The 19,033-nt window shown below is 42.8% G+C and overlaps 1 protein-coding gene across 1 annotated transcript; it reads right to left on the bottom strand.

Moving 5' to 3' along the window:
- Window positions 1-3,406: 3,406 nt before the first annotated feature.
- Window positions 3,407-19,025, bottom strand: STMP1 (short transmembrane mitochondrial protein 1). Its single transcript, XM_040471876.1, has 3 exons — window positions 18,907-19,025; window positions 5,195-5,248; window positions 3,407-4,340 (listed from the first exon to the last, which is right to left on the bottom strand). The coding sequence occupies exons 1-3, from the start codon at window positions 18,919-18,921 to the stop codon at window positions 4,266-4,268; spliced, it is 144 nt and encodes a 47-aa protein (XP_040327810.1). The 5' UTR covers window positions 18,922-19,025; the 3' UTR covers window positions 3,407-4,265.
- Window positions 19,026-19,033: the final 8 nt, after the last annotated feature.

The raw sequence follows: 19,033 nt of genomic DNA on the forward strand, positions 1-19,033 counted from the left end.
TTCTTGTCCTGATCTTTTACAATTGCACACGCAAAAATGATGCAACCACACGGCACCTTGCATAAGGCCTTACCACAGAGGCAACGATCCACATGGGCCCGCGACTCAGGTTTTGCAATGCCCCACCCTGTGCACCTTCCATAAAACCTCACCGTTCCGGTGTTTCCCAGTACCTTGTAAAAAAAATGTATTTGACGAAATATGGCACATGGAGATTCAGAAAAGGCGTAAACAAGAAAATCTGAGTGTCACGAGCTCCCCTATTACACCAGGCAAGATCTCCGAATATTTTCCCTTTGCCACCCTGTGGCCTTCCACAAGGCCCTAACGGTCAGTAGGGAAAAAAGCACTCATTCACGAGTAAGGAATGGAAATGCTACGTGCAAAGCCCAAGATGGGCAGTTTAAGAAAAAGCCTCATTTGCTCCAGGACAGTCTGTAGAGTTCCTTCAGGGGGACTAACAGAAAAAGCATTAAAAAGGCAGGAGACCTCAGCAGAAAAACAAACACCAGCCTTGTATCTAGGGACTGTACTCCGTGGAAATGAAAACATGCACGTGCACATATGCTCTGTGAACCCGTATGCACAGACAGCTAGAGAAACCACACGCTGTAACTTCCTCTACCGTCCTACAAATGGAAACTGAAAAAATGGGCCTACAAATGGGCTAGAAAAAATGAAATCGTTCCTCTAAATCAGCAGCAGGTCTCTGCTCAATTGCCTAAAACACCAAATCACTAGAGAAGTCCACTGAAGACATCAATGGCAACTTCAACTCCTGAAATATTTAACACCCCTTTTGATGATGTTAAATGAGGTTGTTTGGGTTTTTCTCTCCCTTTGTTTGGGAGGATTGTGGTTTAAGGATAAACTTGTCAGGTCCAATGTCTTTATGAAGTTCCCAACATCAACCCTGAAGTCATATTTTGCACACGTGAGTCATCTTCCTTTTACGATCAGGTAGGGCAAGAAGTTTTCCTAAGCCACGTTGACAGAGGAGTTTTCCGACATTTTTAAAAGGAGAAGACGAGTATGTCTTGCAGGGACTCTTCCCATCCCTCTGAGGGTGTGTGAGGCAAGAGTCCCTGCGTAACAACACTCAGGGAACGTGACTCTTGGTGCCACAATCACAGTAGCTGCACCCCTCACTCGCGTTGCAACGTTTCAACTACCCCCCAACACCTGTGATGGTTCTGGGCTCCTCCTCTATCTCAGTGAGGATAACCTTGCCTTTTCACTGCTCCAAGAACCTAACTAGAAGAGGGTATCTGAATGGGGAGCACAGAGGCAGCCGGTATTCACTGAGCAGCAGTTTCTATGGTGAAGGCAAATGCAGGAATGGATTTGCTGGATGGCTCCCCACCGGTAAGCAAGGGTAAGAGTCACTCCTGAGGGAAGCCCTAAATCCCAATGTGCTCGGTTTACAAGGCGTAATAGAGAGAGACCTAATCTCCTAACATTTAAGTTGCCCTTCTAAGCTTGTGGCATTTTGAACACCCTCAAAAGCAGTAAAACTTTATCCTTCGAGGCTGTATTTCATTCTGCTAAACAATTCAGTCATTCAAGATCAAATCTTACGAGCCAGGAAGTGTGATCAAGGTAGGTATTCTAGATTTTCATCAGCAACCAGGAGAGCGACCACAGAGTAATGACAAAGTCTGCATGGTTCATAAACTGGTTCCAAAAGCAACTGCAGAAAAATAAAGTACTGTGACCAAAAGCAGCGTTTGGGCCAGTATCTGTTATTTATTGGGCAATTTGCAAAGCACTGTGTAACACACCACGTACATTATCTTACCTGTTTCTCATGTGAGCGTATGAGGTAGATATTGCGTCCACATCTTACAGAGAATACAACAGTGTCAGAAAAATCAGATGCTTGTCCATGATCTCACTCCTAGGGTGAAGTCACACCATAATATGCTGTTTTCACGCCACCCGTATCACACGCCAGGACAAGCTGCCACGGATAAAACCCATACCCATGTACGAGAGATCCCCGTTTTCAAAGAGAAAACAGAACCTTTTGTCTTATAATCACGCAGTACCAATGTCATCACTGCCTGAATAAAGGTGTCTCTAAGTTACTCTTCCAGTTTACAGATTCTGCTAAAATTTCTTCAGAAATGGCATTATCAGTGAGCTGCCCAACAAGTCCCCTAAAACAAAGCACACAATCAAATGAGACTTTATCGTTAGGGTAAATTACACTTTTAGGAGTTAGCTTACAGCCATACTCCGCACAGATATGTATAATAACTTTAGGTTCAAGGTCATCACTATAACAGCAAAAGACAGGAACCCTAATGTTCATCAGTAACAGATTAAGTAAGTTATGGTATATCCATTCACTAGAATCTCATGGAGCCAAAGGAGGGAAACAGGTTCCTTGTTTCTTACATACTGATACGGAATGATCTCCATTTAAAAAATAAAATAAAATAAAATAAAATAAAATAAAATGGCCAGGGGTGAACTCAATACAGTTTATCATTTGTGTAAACCTCCCCTCCCTCCCTCACCACACACATGTATTTGTTTAGGCAAAGAATCTTCCTCAAAGTATACAGGAAACTTGACAGAGCCTGCCTCCAGCAAGAGGAACTAGTTGCTGATGGATAGGAGTGGGAGAAACTCTTTATTCTGAATCACATTTGTATCTTGACCCATGGGAAAAGTGAAGTATTCAAACATTTTCTTAACCAAAAAAAATGGACTAATTATACATTTGACAAATTACAATGGTGATTTCTTTCTTTTCTTTTTTTAAATTTTATTCTTTTTTTAACGTTTATTTATTTTTGAGACAGAGAGAGACAGAGCATGAATGGGGGGAAAGTCAGAGAGAGAGAGAGAGAGAGAGAGAGAGAGAGACAGAATCTGAAACAGGCTCCAGGCTCTGAGCGATCAGCACAGAGCCTGACGTGGGGCTCGAACTCATGGACCGTGAGATCATGACCTGAGCCGAAGTCGGACGCTTAACCGACTGAGCCACCCAGGCGCCCCTCTTTTCTTTTTTTTAAAGAGCAAGGGAGCAGCAGGCAGGACAGCAAAAGAGAGACTGTCCACCACAAGGCAATTGTGAGGGGCTATAGTCACAGTAGGGCGGAGTAAGGGAGTATGAGGACTGATGGAATTCTCCCTTCTTTGGTGATCCTTAGAACTGCGCCTAGCTGTACGTAGCCCATCGGTCAGTTAGGGCCTATGGCTTAATGAGCCCGTTTGTGTGCTCACTGTGGGCCCTCCTGCCTTGTTCAGGTTTCCACTGCCTGTAGCCGAAAAGCGGCCTTTATGCTCACCCCCCACCCCCATCAATAATGGAAATATTTAGCATTTGGGTGGAGGTTTCATCTTCAGTAGCTTCTCCCTGCTGAATGAGGAGCAGAGAGATGTCTCTATCAATGGGTCAACACACAATGGTGATTTTTTATTGCAGGGAGAAAAACAAAAACAAAAACCCTCAAAGTTTTCTTATGAGAATTACTATAAAGTTATAATGTAAATACATTTTTTTAATGTGAAAGGCATAATATTTCCTTTACAGACAAGTTATCATTTATCCATCATGTAACATCAAATGCACCTATAATCACTTAAAATAGGAGGATTGTTTTGAGAGAAAAGTGTCGAATCAAAGACATCATTATGGAAAAACATGCATACTTGACTGAATTTCACAGAGGATAAAGGCCATTATTTTACATATTTTTAAACTCACTAGTTCCTGACAGGGTTCTCAGGATATAGTTTCTCAGTCAATGTAGCAAATCGACTAATGATTAAATTAGCAGCTATAGAGCTGCCTGATAACAGTATACAGTAAGTGGATAATTCAGGAGTAAGTGGCTTCTGGACTTTAATTTTAATTACCGTGAAACAACGTAATTTAGTAACAAATGTTTAAACACCCATTATAATTGTTAGACTGCGAAATCTGATCAGCCATACAAAACGCATCAATTTTTCTTTAGAAAACACTAGAAACCGCAAAGAATAAAGGAGAGGTCACGTTCACTAATCAAGCACCATAACTCCAGTGTCAGGCCGTCCCAAGTGGCTGGAAGGAGGAAGGGAAGGGGGGAGGATGTTGGGAAAGGGTAGTTCTGAATGCGAAGCCTCAAGTGTTGCTCTCAGGCAGCACAGGATCTAGCGGAGAGGAAGACTGCTGAGGCTGAAATTTAAAACAAAAGCTTTTCGGTTCGGATGATAAGGAGGCCTCAAGAAGAGCAGAATCGGGATATCCAGAAAGCAGTGCCGGGTCCGCCTCACGAACTAGGGGGTTTCTTCTTGGCATCCAAGTCCTTTTTAATTTCTTCAAGTTTTTTAGCCAGATTTGGTATCTTTAAAGAGAAAAAAGATGATTGTAATTTTGCAGCTACCTAATGGATACTCTTTTACTTCTCTTCCTCCTACAACAAAGGGCTGTTGTTAAGTCTTTATTTTCCTCTGAAAGCGACTTGGCCTCATGGCTGCATAAGAAGGATCTCGAAGCTGTAAACTGAAGTATGTTCCCTCCTAGACGCTAAATTCTGACTTCTCCTTTTATATACTCACTGACCACCTCAATCCACTGCCAAATAGAAGGTGTGCATACGAACAATAAAGGTGACATAAATTAATAAAGTTCCTGCCTAGAAAACCATGTAACTCAAGTGAAGGTTGACAAAGAATTTCTTTTGACACACTAATAGCTTCACCACAGACAAATCAAAAGTTAATATATTTCCCTTCCTTCCCTCTTCCCACCTCTTCCTTCCTTTCCCTCTCTTTAAAACAACCTTTCCAGAGGCCCCATGTAGGGGCAGTTTTGTCACCTGCTTTTCCACTTCCCCTTCTATGGAATGCGTCTGATATAACTGAAAAGATGATCCAATTACTCTTAAATTTCCACTCATCACATAATTGTCCACAGAACTATATAAGAAGACTCTAAGTCAGTAGTTAATTATTCTGGGCTAAGCAGCACAGCTCAGGAGCATAAGACCATCTAAATTGATGAGATTTTGCCCTCTTGTGGTGATACAGAGGACAGATGCTTTTGTGAGGTGTATTTTTCAAACAGCAGAAACTCCTTCTACAAAACTCAGGACATTTTCCCGAGACCTACGGACTTCGTTTACGCTGGAAGGCATGCCTGACTTCAACAAAGACAAGTCACTACAAATTACGGGAGGACACAGATATGGTCACTTACGTCATAGTTCTGGGCCAGATACATTCCAACCACGTTGCCAAAAGTAAATCCAAGCTGAAAGAGTAGAACAGGAAGAGTTACACTGGATACGAAGTTCTGTGCCACCTGATACCAAACCAAACTATAAAGACAACAGTCTAAGGAGCTCAGGACAGTTAACGACCCCCGTGTCCTGCCTAGGGCTAGGTAGTGTGAGACTGTTTCCTTCTGTAAAATAACATAGAAATACTCTCCCAAAACGTTAAGGAACATACAGAAGTGAGAACAAATGGTAGCACTGAGCAAATCTACCCTAGATTCTCCCTGTCCCCTCACAACCTCCACAAACACTTGACTGTCAGTTCTAGAAACCCAAGCCAAAGTGATGACTTTGTTGTTGAAAGCAATTTGTTTTTTGTCTTTCTTTCTTCTTTGGTTTGTTACTTCTTGTTACATTAAACGAAAAATTTCTGATTAAAAAAAGTACTCAGCTAAATGGTAGGATCTTAGAAAATGAAGAGATTTGCACAGTTCAATCTCTTCTTATTTCAAGTGGAACGTGAGGCCCAGGATAGTTAGTGAAGGGACTTTTTCAGGGTCATTCACAACAAAGAAACACAGAACAACCTAAATTAGATTCACACTCACAAACAAAGAAACTCCAACATCCAACCGAGAGCACTCTGCCTGGATGGGACCTAATGGGCAGAGCACTTCCCACCTACGGGGAGCACAGGTCCCCTCCCCAGCTCTTTCTCAGTGAGAAGAGACAGGCATGATTTTTAGAGAACTATAAATGTGTAACCCATTGGGTGACTGGTTTCTTCAACAACAACAACAAAACCATTTCATGAAAACTTAAAGCACTCCATTGACAACAAAGAACCAAAGCTCCTTAAACTCTGAGTTCTAATGATGATCTGTAATTCCCTGGGTTTTTTTCCTCCAACAATTAAGCCCCTCCAATGGGACACCTAATTTCTAATTTCATAAATTCAAACTGGCATCTGGTTTTTCTTTTTTTTCCATCATTTTCTATAATCAGTGTTGCTCCTATTCAATACACAGCAGAGGTTAACAGAAAAAGTGTGGCACTTACCACCACCAGTTCTAAATGGTGTGATCTGACCTTGTCTTCACGTTAGAGATATATATGGGGAAACAGAATACAGCCTTACTGAGCTTTAAACACCAAAAGCACACTTTAAATTGGTTTGTTGTTAGTTAAATTAAGCATAAATGAGGCTATCCAATCTCTAATCATAGACCAATTTTCTAATCGTTTGATTAATTAGACACATCTTGTGAAAACATAGTTTTACCAAGGTGGTACCAAGAAGCAAAATGATTTTTTTTTCACTTCTGTGCGTTGAAACCAGATAGACAGAGGTTTTCCAAATCCAGAAAGAGTATTAAACTTACTTAGAAGATGAGAAAAAAAATCAAATGAAAATTTTAGCTCTAACACCAAGCAACCAAGCAGAGGAAACATAAAGCTGCAAGTTTTCAAGAAAAATAGAGTTCTGATTCTATCACTATCTAGCTGTGTATCTTTAGCTGATTTGTTTCCTGATCTATAAAACATGATATTAGCAATGTTCCTTCCAGCTCCAACATTTGAGGATTCCTGGTTCTTACCCTGTGTGTCTCAAAATAAATATGGCATATCTAATGTGGCTTCCTTTTGGCAAGGTCACCAGCCATTAGGCACGTGAAAAAATAGCAGTTATTTTAAAACACAACACAAAACAAAAACTATGGGCTTCTAGACAAGTCATGTCCAATTCCAGTTTCAGAATACTGACCAGTCTATCACTAGGATGTTGTAAAATTACATACATAAGAGAAATGTCACATAATAAGAGAAATGTTTGAGGGGCGCCTGTGTGTGGCTCAGTCGGTTAAGCATCCAACTTTGGCTCAGGTCATGATCTCATGGTCCATGAGTTCAAGCCCCGTGTTGGGCTCTGTGCTGACAGCTCAGAGCCGGAAGCCTGCTTCAGATTCTGTGTCTTCCTCTCTCTCTGCCCCTCCCCTGCTCATGCTCTCTCTCTGTCTCTGTCTCTCTCTTTCTCTCTCAAAAATAAATAAGGATTTAAAAAAAAAGGTTTTTTTAAAAGAAAAGAGAAATGTTGAGGGGAATGCATGAAGCCAGAAAAGCAATTATATGTTCTTCATGGGATGCTCAATAGGCAAGTTTACACAGAAAAAAATTAATAAGAAATATAAAAACATAAAATCTCAATCTGAGCAATGGTGACTCATTAATCTGACAAAGTTACATTGGAGCCAGATTACAGAAGGTCTTGAATGAATCTGAAACCTCTCTGCAGGCCACGATTGCTTAACTTCATCCAGGCCAAGACCTGGCTGCCTTGCCAGGAGTCCATCCAGATGGCTGTATGCCACCCCCACGGTGCCCCCTCCACATCACTGGTCCCCCATTGTGTTCACTGCAGAGAAGAGAAGGTAGTGCAGGGAAAAGAAAAGTGATGGCTTCCCAAGCTTGACACTAAATGAATTACTATTACATCCTTTCTGCAATCATCTTGAGACTTTAGGAATATGTAGCTTCTGGGGACACAAGCACACTGGGGACAAAAACAGGGCAAAACACCAGGGATCTGGGGACAGAGGAGTGGCATGAGCGAACTGGTCAAAGGACAAATGGGTGGGAGGAAAAGGCTGCAGCGAAGAATCAAGGAGGGAAGTCCAGACCGGCCTGGGTCCCCACACATTAGAGGAGACAGCGTGTCCCTGCTCTATAATTACACCTTACACTTAGAACCCACGTCCCTCCACAATCCCTTACCCACAATTCTGAAACTCAAACTCTACTCAAACTGTTTCACTGTAACTCATTTGGCAGCAAAATCACACCTGACCTGAAATGATATGAGACTATTTATAGTCTCTCTATCACATTCAGTGTGGAAACTCACTTTTTGCTACAGAAAAAGCAATCTTTAAACATAGGATCCTGCCCTACACCCCACTGGAGAATAGGTGTAACAGGAAACATTTTAATGTATGTCATAACAGAGGCTATCCCAGAGTGCTACTGGGCTGTTAAGTAACAAGGTATATGCAGCTTAAACCTTTCTAAAATCTTAAAAACAACTCCCAATACATCTGGTCCCCAAAGGTTTTGATTAAAAGATCAAAGACCCTTGCATACTGAATGTACATTCACATTCAGCCCTGTGAAAGGATTATAAAATGTCTCTACACTCTCAAAGAGTTTGTACAATGTATAGGAAGAAAAGCTACATATAAACAAAACAGTTACAAAACAACTGAAGGCAACACCCAGTACAGGACCTTGACTGTAACAGTGGCAGGACAAACCAGAACTGGGTCATGCATTAAGTGGCCAAATGAATGACAGAGAAGTGATTCTTCTAAGAAACTATATCTGAAAGAGATCAAGGTACCTCAACTTGTTATTACAGTCTCTAATTATGCTGAGAAAGTGTTATCTTTTAAACTGGGAAGGGGGGGCGCCTGGGTGGCGCAGTCGGTTAAGCGTCCGACTTCAGCCAGGTCACGATCTCCCGGTCCGGGAGTTCGAGCCCCGCGTCGGGCTCTGGGCTGATGGCTCAGAGCCTGGAGCCTGTTTCCGATTCTGCGTCTCCCTCTCTCTCTGCCCCTCCCCTGTTCATGCTCTGTCTCTCTCTGTCCCAAAAATAAATAAACGTTGAAAAAAAAAATTTAGATAATAAACTGGGAAGGGAACTGAATGTGGAGAATCAAGGCATAAAATATGAAGATGTGATACCTAAGAGAAACAGGATTGATTAGAAGACGATCTGAATTTAGAAACAGAAGTTAAGTATGGAGACTTGGGTAGGGCTGGCTGAGGGACCTCAAGAAACAGGCCAAGGAGTTTAGTTCACATTCGATCTTGCTGGAACACCAATGGCTACCCTCTACCAGCAGCAACGTGATGAAACCACTGCTTTCAGAAGTATTCAACCAGCAGCTCTACACAAAAAAGGCTGAATAATGAGTAAGTGCAGGTCATGGAAGGCCCAGATTCGTGTGGCAGCAGAGAGGACAGGAGCAAATGTGACTGAACTGTTTTTCTTCAAAATCAATGATGATCCCCCAAACAGGTTCTTAACTATAGAGAACAAAAAGATGGTTACCAGGGAGGAGGTGGGTGGGGGAAATGGGTGAAATAGGTGAAGACTCAGAGTGCACTTATCTTGATGAGCAGAGTATTGTACAGAATTGCTGAATCACTATATTGTACACTTGAAAGTAATATAACACTCTATGTTAACTATACTGGAATTAAAAAATGAATACAAACTTAAAATAACAATAATAAAATAAAAATCAACGGTAAGCAACAAAACAGAATGGACAGGGGCGCCTGGGTGGCGCAGTCGGTTAAGCGTCCGACTTCAGCCAGGTCACGATCTCGCGGTCCGTGAGTTCGAGCCCCGCGTCGGGCTCTGGGCTGATGGCTCAGAGCCTGGAGCCTGTTTCCGATTCTGTGTCTCCCTCTCTCTCTGCCCCTCCCCCGTTCATGCTCTGTCTCTCTCTGTCCCAAAAATAAATAAACGTTGGAAAAAAAAAAATTTTTTTTAAATAAAAAAAAAAAACAAAACAGAATGGACAGTCCAGGAAAACCTTTTACATTTATGGTCAAGTGATTTTTTAAAACATATTTTTAATTTTTTTTTTTTTAAGTTTACTTTGAGAGAGACAGAGATAGCGTGAGTTGGGGATGGGCAGAGAAAGGGAGACAGACTCCCAAGCAGGTTTCATGCTGCCAGCGCAGAGCCTGACATGGGGCTTGACCTCACAAAGGCACAAGATCATGACCTGAGCCAAAACCAACAATGGGTTAGGGTTAGGGTTAGGGTTAGGGTTAGGGTTAGCCACCCAGGCACCAAGTGATTTTTAACACAGGTGCTCATACATTCAATAAACAATGCTAGGACAACGGAATATCTACATGCCAAAGAGTGAATATGGACCCTTACCTTACATCATAAACAAAAACTATCTGAGAAGGGTCAAGATCTAAATGTGAACGCTAGATCCAAAAAACTCTTGTAAGAACACACAGGAACACATCTTCAAGATCTGCATCAGGCGATGGTTTCTTAGCTATGACACCAAAAGCAAAAGTGACCAAAAAAAAAAAAAAAGATAAATTGGACTTTATCAAAATTAAAAATGTTTGTGTTTCAAAGAATACCATCACGAAAATGAAAAGACAACCCAATAGAATGGAATAAAATACTTGCAAATCACTTATCAATAAGGGACTTACATCTAGAATATAAGAATCCTGGTGACTAAATAATAAAAAGACAACCCAACTTAAAAATCGGCAGAGGATTTGCCAGTCACTTCTCCAAATCAGATAGATACACATGAGCAATGAGCACATGAAAAGATGCTCAGTGTCACCAGTCATCAAGGAAATGCAAATCAAAACCACAATGAGGTGCCACATTGTGCCCACTAGAGGACTTTAATACAAAAGATGAACAGGTTTTGAAAAGGATGTGGAGAATGTGAAACGTTCATCGACTGCTGATGGGCATGTAAAAGGGTACAGCCACTTTGGAAAACAGTTTAGCAATTCCTCAAGAAGTTGAGCACAGAGTTACTGTATGATGCAGCGATTCTACTTTAGGGTACATATGCAAGAGAAATGAAACCTACATCTACACAAAAACCAGCAGACAAACGTTCACAGCAGGATTACTCATAATAGCCAAGTTACAAACAACCGAAGTGCTATAAACGGGTGAAAGGATTAACAAAATGTAGTATATCCATACAACATAATATTATTCAGCCACAAAAAGGAATGAAGGACTGATTCACACTGCAACATGGATGAACCTTGATATCATTATACTGAGTGAAAGGCAGTCGGAAAAGACCACTTATTATATGACTCCACTTAAAGGAAATGTCCAGAATAGGCAAATCCATAAAAACACAAAATAAACTAGTGGTTGTCCAGGGCTGTGGAAGAGAAGAATGAGAAATGAATGCTAATGAGTATGCAGTTTCTTTTTGGGACAATGAAATACTAGATACAAAATTAGATAGCCGCGATGGCCGCACAACTCTATGAACATACAAAAAAACAAAAAAACAAAAACCGAACCAAAACAAAACAAACCACTGAATTCGGGGTGCCTAGGTGGCTCAGTCGAATGAGTGTCTGACCTGGGCTCAGGTCATGATCTCCCGGTTCGTGAGTTCGAGCCCCACATCAGGCTCGTCAGCCTGTCAGCCTGTCAGGGCAGAGCCCACTTCGGATCCTCTGTCCCCCTCTCTCTGCCCCTCCCTGGCTTGCGCTCTCCCAAAAATAAATACATATTTTAAAAAATATATTAAACGTCAATAAGATGTGGTAAAATATCAGCCACATGGGATAAAACAGGAAATCAAAGACAACTTCAAGGTTTCCGGACTGGACAAATGTTTAAAAAGAATGGAAACGTTACAGTGAAAAAAAATGAGGACGACTGCCATCACCTGGTGGCTCTGTATATGAACACCACAGCAAATCAACTTTTTTTTTTATGTAAGGACACATAAGCAGGTTAGTCACAAGGGTGCATCAACATCAAGAAGCATGAAGTCTTAACAACAAGTAAGCAAACTCCAAAGCAATCTGACTCTTATCGTTTGCTGCTCAACCCCTTCCCCAATCAGAAAGTTATGTCTGTCAGCACACAAAGCGACAGTTTTGACCTGAGGATGGCACCTGGCAGTAACCCAGACTGAACACTACCCAACAAGTCTGAAAGAGGACTCATCAAATCACATTTTCAAACCCAAGTTATGACACAGAATCTGAACCATCTCGTATTTACTGACAAGGGTTTCAGAAACCTAAAAGTAATCTCATTAAAAATAAATAATAATAGAAATAATCTCATTTTATTTAGCAAATATAGCTACAACTAGCATTCAAAAGGATACCCAAAAATATTTTATGGTCTCAGATGAGAAAAGCTACACACTGACAATAAAAGCAAAAGTATACATTATCTAGCATTAATAAAAGATACGCTGATAATTTTCTCAGTTTAAATTACTTTTTACATATTTTTTAATGTTTTTTTACTTATTTTTGAGAGAGAAAGTACACATGAGCAGTGAAGGAGCAGAGAAAGAGTAGGGGACAGAGGATCCAAAGCGGGCTCCAGGCTCTGAGCTATCAGTACAGAGCGCTATGCGGGGCTCCAATTCACGAACCAGGAGATCATGACCTGAGCCGAAGCCAGGCGTCCAACCGCCTGAGCCACCCAGGTGCCCCGATTTCTCAGTTTAATCTACACACCTAGAGAACCTGTCTGAAGACTGCTCCATTTCAAGGAGGCAAGAAAAAAATCCACCTTTTTGTACCTTAGTCTTTAAACATTTAAGACTTGTTGTGGAGAAATTATCAACTGTGTTTCACAGCTGCTTCAAGTAATAATAAAACCCACATTCTTTTTTTTTTTTTCCAACGTTTTTAATTTTATTTTTGGGACAGAGAGAGACAGAGCATGAACGGGGGAGGGGCAGAGAGAGAGGGAGACACAGAATTGGAAACAGGCTCCAGGCTCTGAGCCATCAGCCCAGAGCCTGACGCGGGGCTCGAACTCACGGACCGTGAGATCGTGACCTGGCTGAAGTCGGACGCTTAACCGACTGCGCCACCCAGGCGCCCCATAAAACCCACATTCTATCCATTAAAACAAAACTCTGCTGAGGATATAACCTATGGCTTCTCTACTGCAACCACAGAGAAGTGCATTTTTAAGATGTAAGCTAGATTTTATACTCAATTTTCCTTAGAGAAAGAAGGGGCAGGGCGGGGGGGTGGCAGGGGGGCGGCTGTTAATTCTTCAATTGAGCCAGTAAATTAAATTGGGACATTCATGAAAAAGTTAGCTGTAACATTCTGGAAAGAGGTCTATCAGGTAGAACCAGTCTGCCTGTTCTCAAAGAAGCTGATTCAAATATTCAAGTATCTTATGAATATCTGAGAGAAGTCATCAGGCAGAAGAGGAATATCTAATTAAATAAATGAAATAAAATAGTATTGCCTAAGTGCCATGTCCTTGGGAAATCTAAATATAAGGTACGCTGCTTCTTCCCCTGGAATTGATCGTCTACTCTAGAAAGACAAGACTAAAATGCATGAAGGTGCAGTGAACAAAACAGAGCGCATCACCAAATGATGGTCAGAATGGGCCACATAGTTTAAGTGCTTCCTATTAGAAATCTAATGTCATCTGTATGAACACATTAAAGGAGAAAAATCACTTGATCACCATATGAGTAAACAGCATGACAAAATTCAATAGACAATCATAATAAAAACTCAAACTAGAACTAGAAGAGAATTTCGTTAATCTGTAAGGAAATATCAGAAACACATCATACTAAAACCTCAGAAGCATTTTCACTAAAAGCAGAAAAAAAAAACTAGGATATCCACTCTTACTACTACTGGAAGTCCTAACCTGATTTACGGAAAAAAATTGGAAAAGAACACAAAATTGTCCTTGTTGCCTTCAATGGAGGTAAGACTGCCTTCACAGTATGGCATTCACTGATTCACTTCCAAGTGAATGTACAAACTATGGGAGTTAAAAGATAAGGAAGACTGCTAGATACAAAAATCAATACACCAGGGGCATCTGGGTGGCTTAGTTGGTAAGGCGTCAGACTCCTGATCTCGGCTCAGGTCATGATCTCACGGTTCACAGGATCGAGCCCTACGTCAAGCTCTGCGCTGACAGCGTGGAGCCTGTTTGGGATTCTCTCTCTCTCTCTCTCTCTCTCTCTCTCTCCCTCTCTCTCTCTCAATAAATAAATAAATAAACAAACAAACATTTAAAAAAATCAATACACCCAAATTAGCATTTCTATACATCAGCAATGAATTTGGAAATGTAATTTTAAAAAGGATGCCACTCAGAACAACTAAAAAGTACCTGGAAATATACATATAAAAAACAAGGTACAAGACTATTATTGAGAAGATAATAAAATATTGATGAAAGGCATACAAAGATGTAAATTAATGGGGAGATGGATCCTAACAGTGTCAACATTTCAGGAGCTTAAGGTAATAAAGAAAGCTCATGGAAAAAGATGGGAATTGAGCCATTAAGAGTAGTTGGGGAAGGGGGAGGCAAAAAAGAGGACAAGGGAAAACCGTATGGGAAGGTCTGACAGCAGGAAGGTCCACAGATTGGTCCAGATCAGTAAGACAGTCTATTCAATCAAAAGCAAAGGAGATAGGTTGAAGGGCAATAGGAAGGGAAAATGGGGTCAGATTAGCAAATCTTGAAAATCAAGTGCAAGTGGTTACTCTCTGACATGGAGGGACATAAAGACCATTGACAGTTTCTGAGCACGTGGAGAAGACAAGACTGGAGGATTACTCAGGCAGCTGCAAGGGTGGACAGAACACCAAGGGCATCAAAGGAAGCGTAGAAGTAGAGAAGGCAGCCTTACTTTTCTAAGGCTGATCAGACTGGATGGAGGGGCCATGTTTCAAAACAAACCAACCAACCAACCCCAAACTAGACTATTCAGGGAAGGCTAACCAGCATGAACCTGAAATCATACAAAATGGATGGAAGAATCAGAGATGTTTAGTCTAAAGACAGGACTGATGGGGGTCAGGGGATAGAGAAAGGTACCAAGGTAATGCTGTTCTGATATGTGAAGTGTTGTCATGTGAGTTAGAACTGCTCTTTAACACCAAGAATAGTGTAAGATGGTGACCAAAAATGACAGATCCTCTGAGGAAGTAGTGAGCCTATTCTATTCATTAATTTTTTAAGTTTATTTATTTATTTCGAGATAGAGCACAAGCAGGTAAGGGGCAGAGAGAAGGGGAGATAGAATGCTTAACCAACTGAGCCACCCAGGTGCTCCATAGTGAGCCTATTTTAACAGGAGGTGACAAAACATACACCAGACACCCCGTTAGTAGTGGAAACCAAGTGTCAGCATGTTAAACCACATAACCTACAATCACTCCTCCAACTCAAAACCCACATTCCTACCCCAACTAGGCTGGTGTAACTAGTGCAAAGGCAGAGTAAAAAAGACCTACTCTACGAACTTGGCAGTAGGGAACTTAAAGATGGAACTTTCATAAGGTGAGTAATGAAGACCCAATGGCCTAAAACAATAGCTAATGTTTACTGAGTGCTTATTGTGTGCAAGGTAGCATTCTCTTTGTCATGAATTAGCTCATGCTCCTCACAGACTTATAAAGCAGATACTATTACTGCCCAGTTTATGTTGGGGAAACTGAGGCACAGAGCAGTTAAGGAACTCACCCAAGGCTACACAGGGACATTTATGTGCTAGGCATAGCTGATAAGGATATGGAGAATGAAGGAGAGAAACAAATGAAAGATTATGTCAGCGTTTCAAATTTGAGAAAGGGCTGGAGAAGAGAAAGAAGTCAGGTGTGGGGCATGGGTTGCAGGGTGGGGGATGGAAGAGGCAACGGGTCCAGATGTGTTGGACCTGAGATAGAGGGTAGGGCAAGAGATGCTGAGCAGACAGTTGATGACAGTGAACTGGAACTCAGAGAAAGGGACGCAAGGTAGTCCGGGAAGCAGCAAAGAGGAAAGGTGATATATGACAAGGAACACACTCCCTGAGGGTGGGTGTGCAGAAAAGAGCAGAGTCAGGGACTGAGCCTTGAGAAACACCTAGAAACGAAAAGACGGGAAAAGCAGCCAGTGCCAGCAGGCGAGATTAGATAGGACCATTTCCCGGCTGCTGCCCCAAGATACTGTTCCCCTCAGCCCTGGGAGGGGCCAGCACCAGAGTCAGTCGCCTTCACTCTGTGCAGGCTCTTCCCCAAAAATAAAGCCACGTGTGTTCTAGTGTTAAAGAATGTCGGACAAGGAAGGATCCAAAAGCCAAGAGATGGGGGATTGAGAAGGAGGTGACTAAGAGCACCAAGGGCTGCCACTTCGAAGATAACAAGGGCAATCCATGACCCCGGGAAGAGCACCGCAGGCAGGGCACGCAGGGCTCCTGGCGGTGCCCGTCACATCAGGCCTCCCCCAAAAACCTCAGAAGTTTCCTTACAACAACTGTGGCTGAACCTACTGCGATTAAGGAAGCTACTACGTTAAAGGGAAAAGAGGCAGCAGGACCACGGGAACAAGTTTTTGAGACCGGGATGATCGGCGAGTGTTTTAATCCACGGAGGAATGGACAACGAAAGGAATATAAAAGCAACACAATCGGGTGCAGTGGTTTTCAACTGATGTTCCAGGAAGTGACAACTGTAGGAAACGTCTTGGAGGGTTCCAGAATGTGCAATGACCATGCACAGGTTTAACTTTGTATCCATTTCATTACTTCCAAAACTCTTCCCATCACCTACCTTTCTGAGGGTAAACGAGTCCCCATTTTTAGGACCGGTTCCAGCGAGAAACTGAATAAATCTGAGTCCTTATTAAGTGTCGGTTAACACACCTTTATGTGTTAACTCATTTTTAATCCTCACAACAAAGCCATGAGGTAGGTTCCCATTTTCATATGGGGAAACTGAAGCACAGACAATTTAAATAACATACCCAAGTTCCCATAGCTTAAAAACGATGGAGCTAGGTAGGGTTCGAGACCAGGCGTCTGACTGCTTAAGCACCAGGACAGATGGCTGGTCACAGGTTAAAAGCTCGAGGACAACTTAGGGATCACCTGCTTCAACCCGCTGTTGTTGTTGTTGTCGTTTTAAGTAGGCTTCACATCCAGTGTGGAGCCCAACGCGGGGCTTGAACACATAACCCTGAGATCAAGACCTGAGCTGAGATTAAGAGACCAACACTCGACTGACTGAGCCACCCAGGCACCCCTCAACCCATTTTATAAATAAAATGGCTAAAAGCAAGAGAAAGACTTGCCCAAGTTCAGAGACTTAGTGAATCATTCGACAGAGGTAAAATCAAGGTGAAAAGTAATACTATCCACGTCTTTCAAAAGATGCGATGAAGAGATGGGAGAACAAGGGGCCAAGGGAGCATCCGCGTTCCAGTTACTTCCGAGCTAGGAATTTAACGGACGGATGCAGCATCTCTCCTTGAATGCTGAGAATTCTGAATCCTCAAATCAGACACATGCATATTTATACACAGCAAAAGTTTATCCCAAAACCAAATAAATTCACTCTGCAAAAGCACTTATGAAGTATAATGGAATCAATAAGCTACAGCTGTAGAAGTCTCAATGCTATCATCTTACACTTTGGGGCTGATACTGTTTTGTTTTGTTTTTTAATTTTTTTAAATGTTTATTTATTTTTGAAAGAGAGAGACAGAGCACGATCAGGGGAGGGGCAGAGAGAGAGGGAGACACAGAATCTGAAGCAGGCTCCAGGCTCTGAGCTGTCAGCACCAGAGCCCGATTCGGGGCTCAAACTTGTGAACTGTGAGATCATGACATGAACGGGAAATTGGATGCTTACCCGACTGGGCCACCCAGGCGCCACTGATACTGTTTTTAACCTTTGTGTTTCCTACAACTAAATGACAGTAATTATTTCTATTGCCCCCTAAACTAACACCTAGTTAGGACACTGGAGAAACTTCCAGAGGCAAAGGGTACAGCCCTGTCCTAGTTGGGCAGTTTATATCAAGGATACCTCTTTTCCACCTAGAGATTTTAAAAATCAATTACCATCTAAGAAAGACAGAAAAGAAAGACAGAAAGAAAGACAGAAAGAAAGACAGAAAGAAAGACAGAAAGACAGACAGAAAGACAGAAAGAAAGAAAGAAAGAAAGAAAGAAAGAAAGAAAACCCAAACAAGGCACTTTTTTATTCCCTTTAATAAAGAATACAGCATGTGGGAAAGCATCTTCTCACCAGGGCACCGAACGTGTCCACCAGGAAGACAATGGAACACCTGCTTCTTGTCAGAATCAGAGGTTGAAAGCATCAAGTGTGTAAGGCTCAAAAACTTGGAAGAGAGACTTTCACTTGGAAATGTTTGGCGAGACGTCCTGAAACCTTCACCGGGCAATCTTTGAAATACACTCAGCGTCGCCAGAAAACCAGTTTTCCACCGAAATAAAGAGCCAGGAGGTAGAATTTATTTGCTCATAGCAACACTCATTTCCCCCCCAAAATGAGCACTTTGGAAGAGTTGCTTGCACACCGGGGTCTGACTCAGGCCAGCAACCAGCCATCCTCCAAGTCTGGAAGCTCTAAAAGGCCTGACAAGGTCCCCTCCCCACCAACCCCCAAGCCTCTAACTCCGACCTTGTGTTTCTGCGCCTCGTGGGGTGGCTTACTAATTTAGAGTTTATTCCTGGCCCTCCCCGCCCTCTTCCGTTCTCAAAAACCCAACCAGCAGGGCTCTCCGGCAGGGATTGGGGTGCGGGGGGCGGGGGGCAGAAGAGGGGAGGCCGCGAAGTCATTAAGGACCCCAGAAGCTTTAACACCACGATTACACAATCCGCCGGGACGGCCCAGAAGTGGCTCTGAAAATGCCTGCTGACGCCTCCAAGTTCTGGCGTGGGCTTGAATGAATGCAGAACAAGTACGGCAAAGGGATGGGCGCCCGGCAGAAACAAAACCCCGCAGCCCATCCCGACAGGCGACGAGCGGGCGCTGCGGGGACGCGGACCCACGCGCACACCCCTACAGCCCCGCAGCCCGGCCCCGGAGCCCTCGAGGGCCCCGAAGCCACCCCGGGCCCCTGCGGGGCAGCTCCACTCACCAGAAACTGGAGCATGGTGACCGCGAGGAAGGAGCGAAGGGCGGCTGCTGCTCGGTGGGCCCGTCCGAGCCTGCCTCTGGGGCGGAGGGCGGAACCCGCCGTGGGCTTCCGGGTCACGCCCGGCCCC

This window comes from Herpailurus yagouaroundi, unplaced genomic scaffold (assembly GCF_014898765.1).
Source record: "Herpailurus yagouaroundi ecotype Mexico unplaced genomic scaffold, PumYag 100, whole genome shotgun sequence".
NCBI lineage: Eukaryota > Metazoa > Chordata > Mammalia > Carnivora > Felidae > Herpailurus > Herpailurus yagouaroundi.

Excerpts from the sequence above, each read along its gene's own strand:
- STMP1 (XM_040471876.1), bottom strand. Across the intron at positions 4,341-5,194 it reads ATCTGGCCCAGAACTATGAC|ATACCAAATCTGGCTAAAAA; the intron begins GTAAGTGACCAT and ends TTCTCTTTAAAG.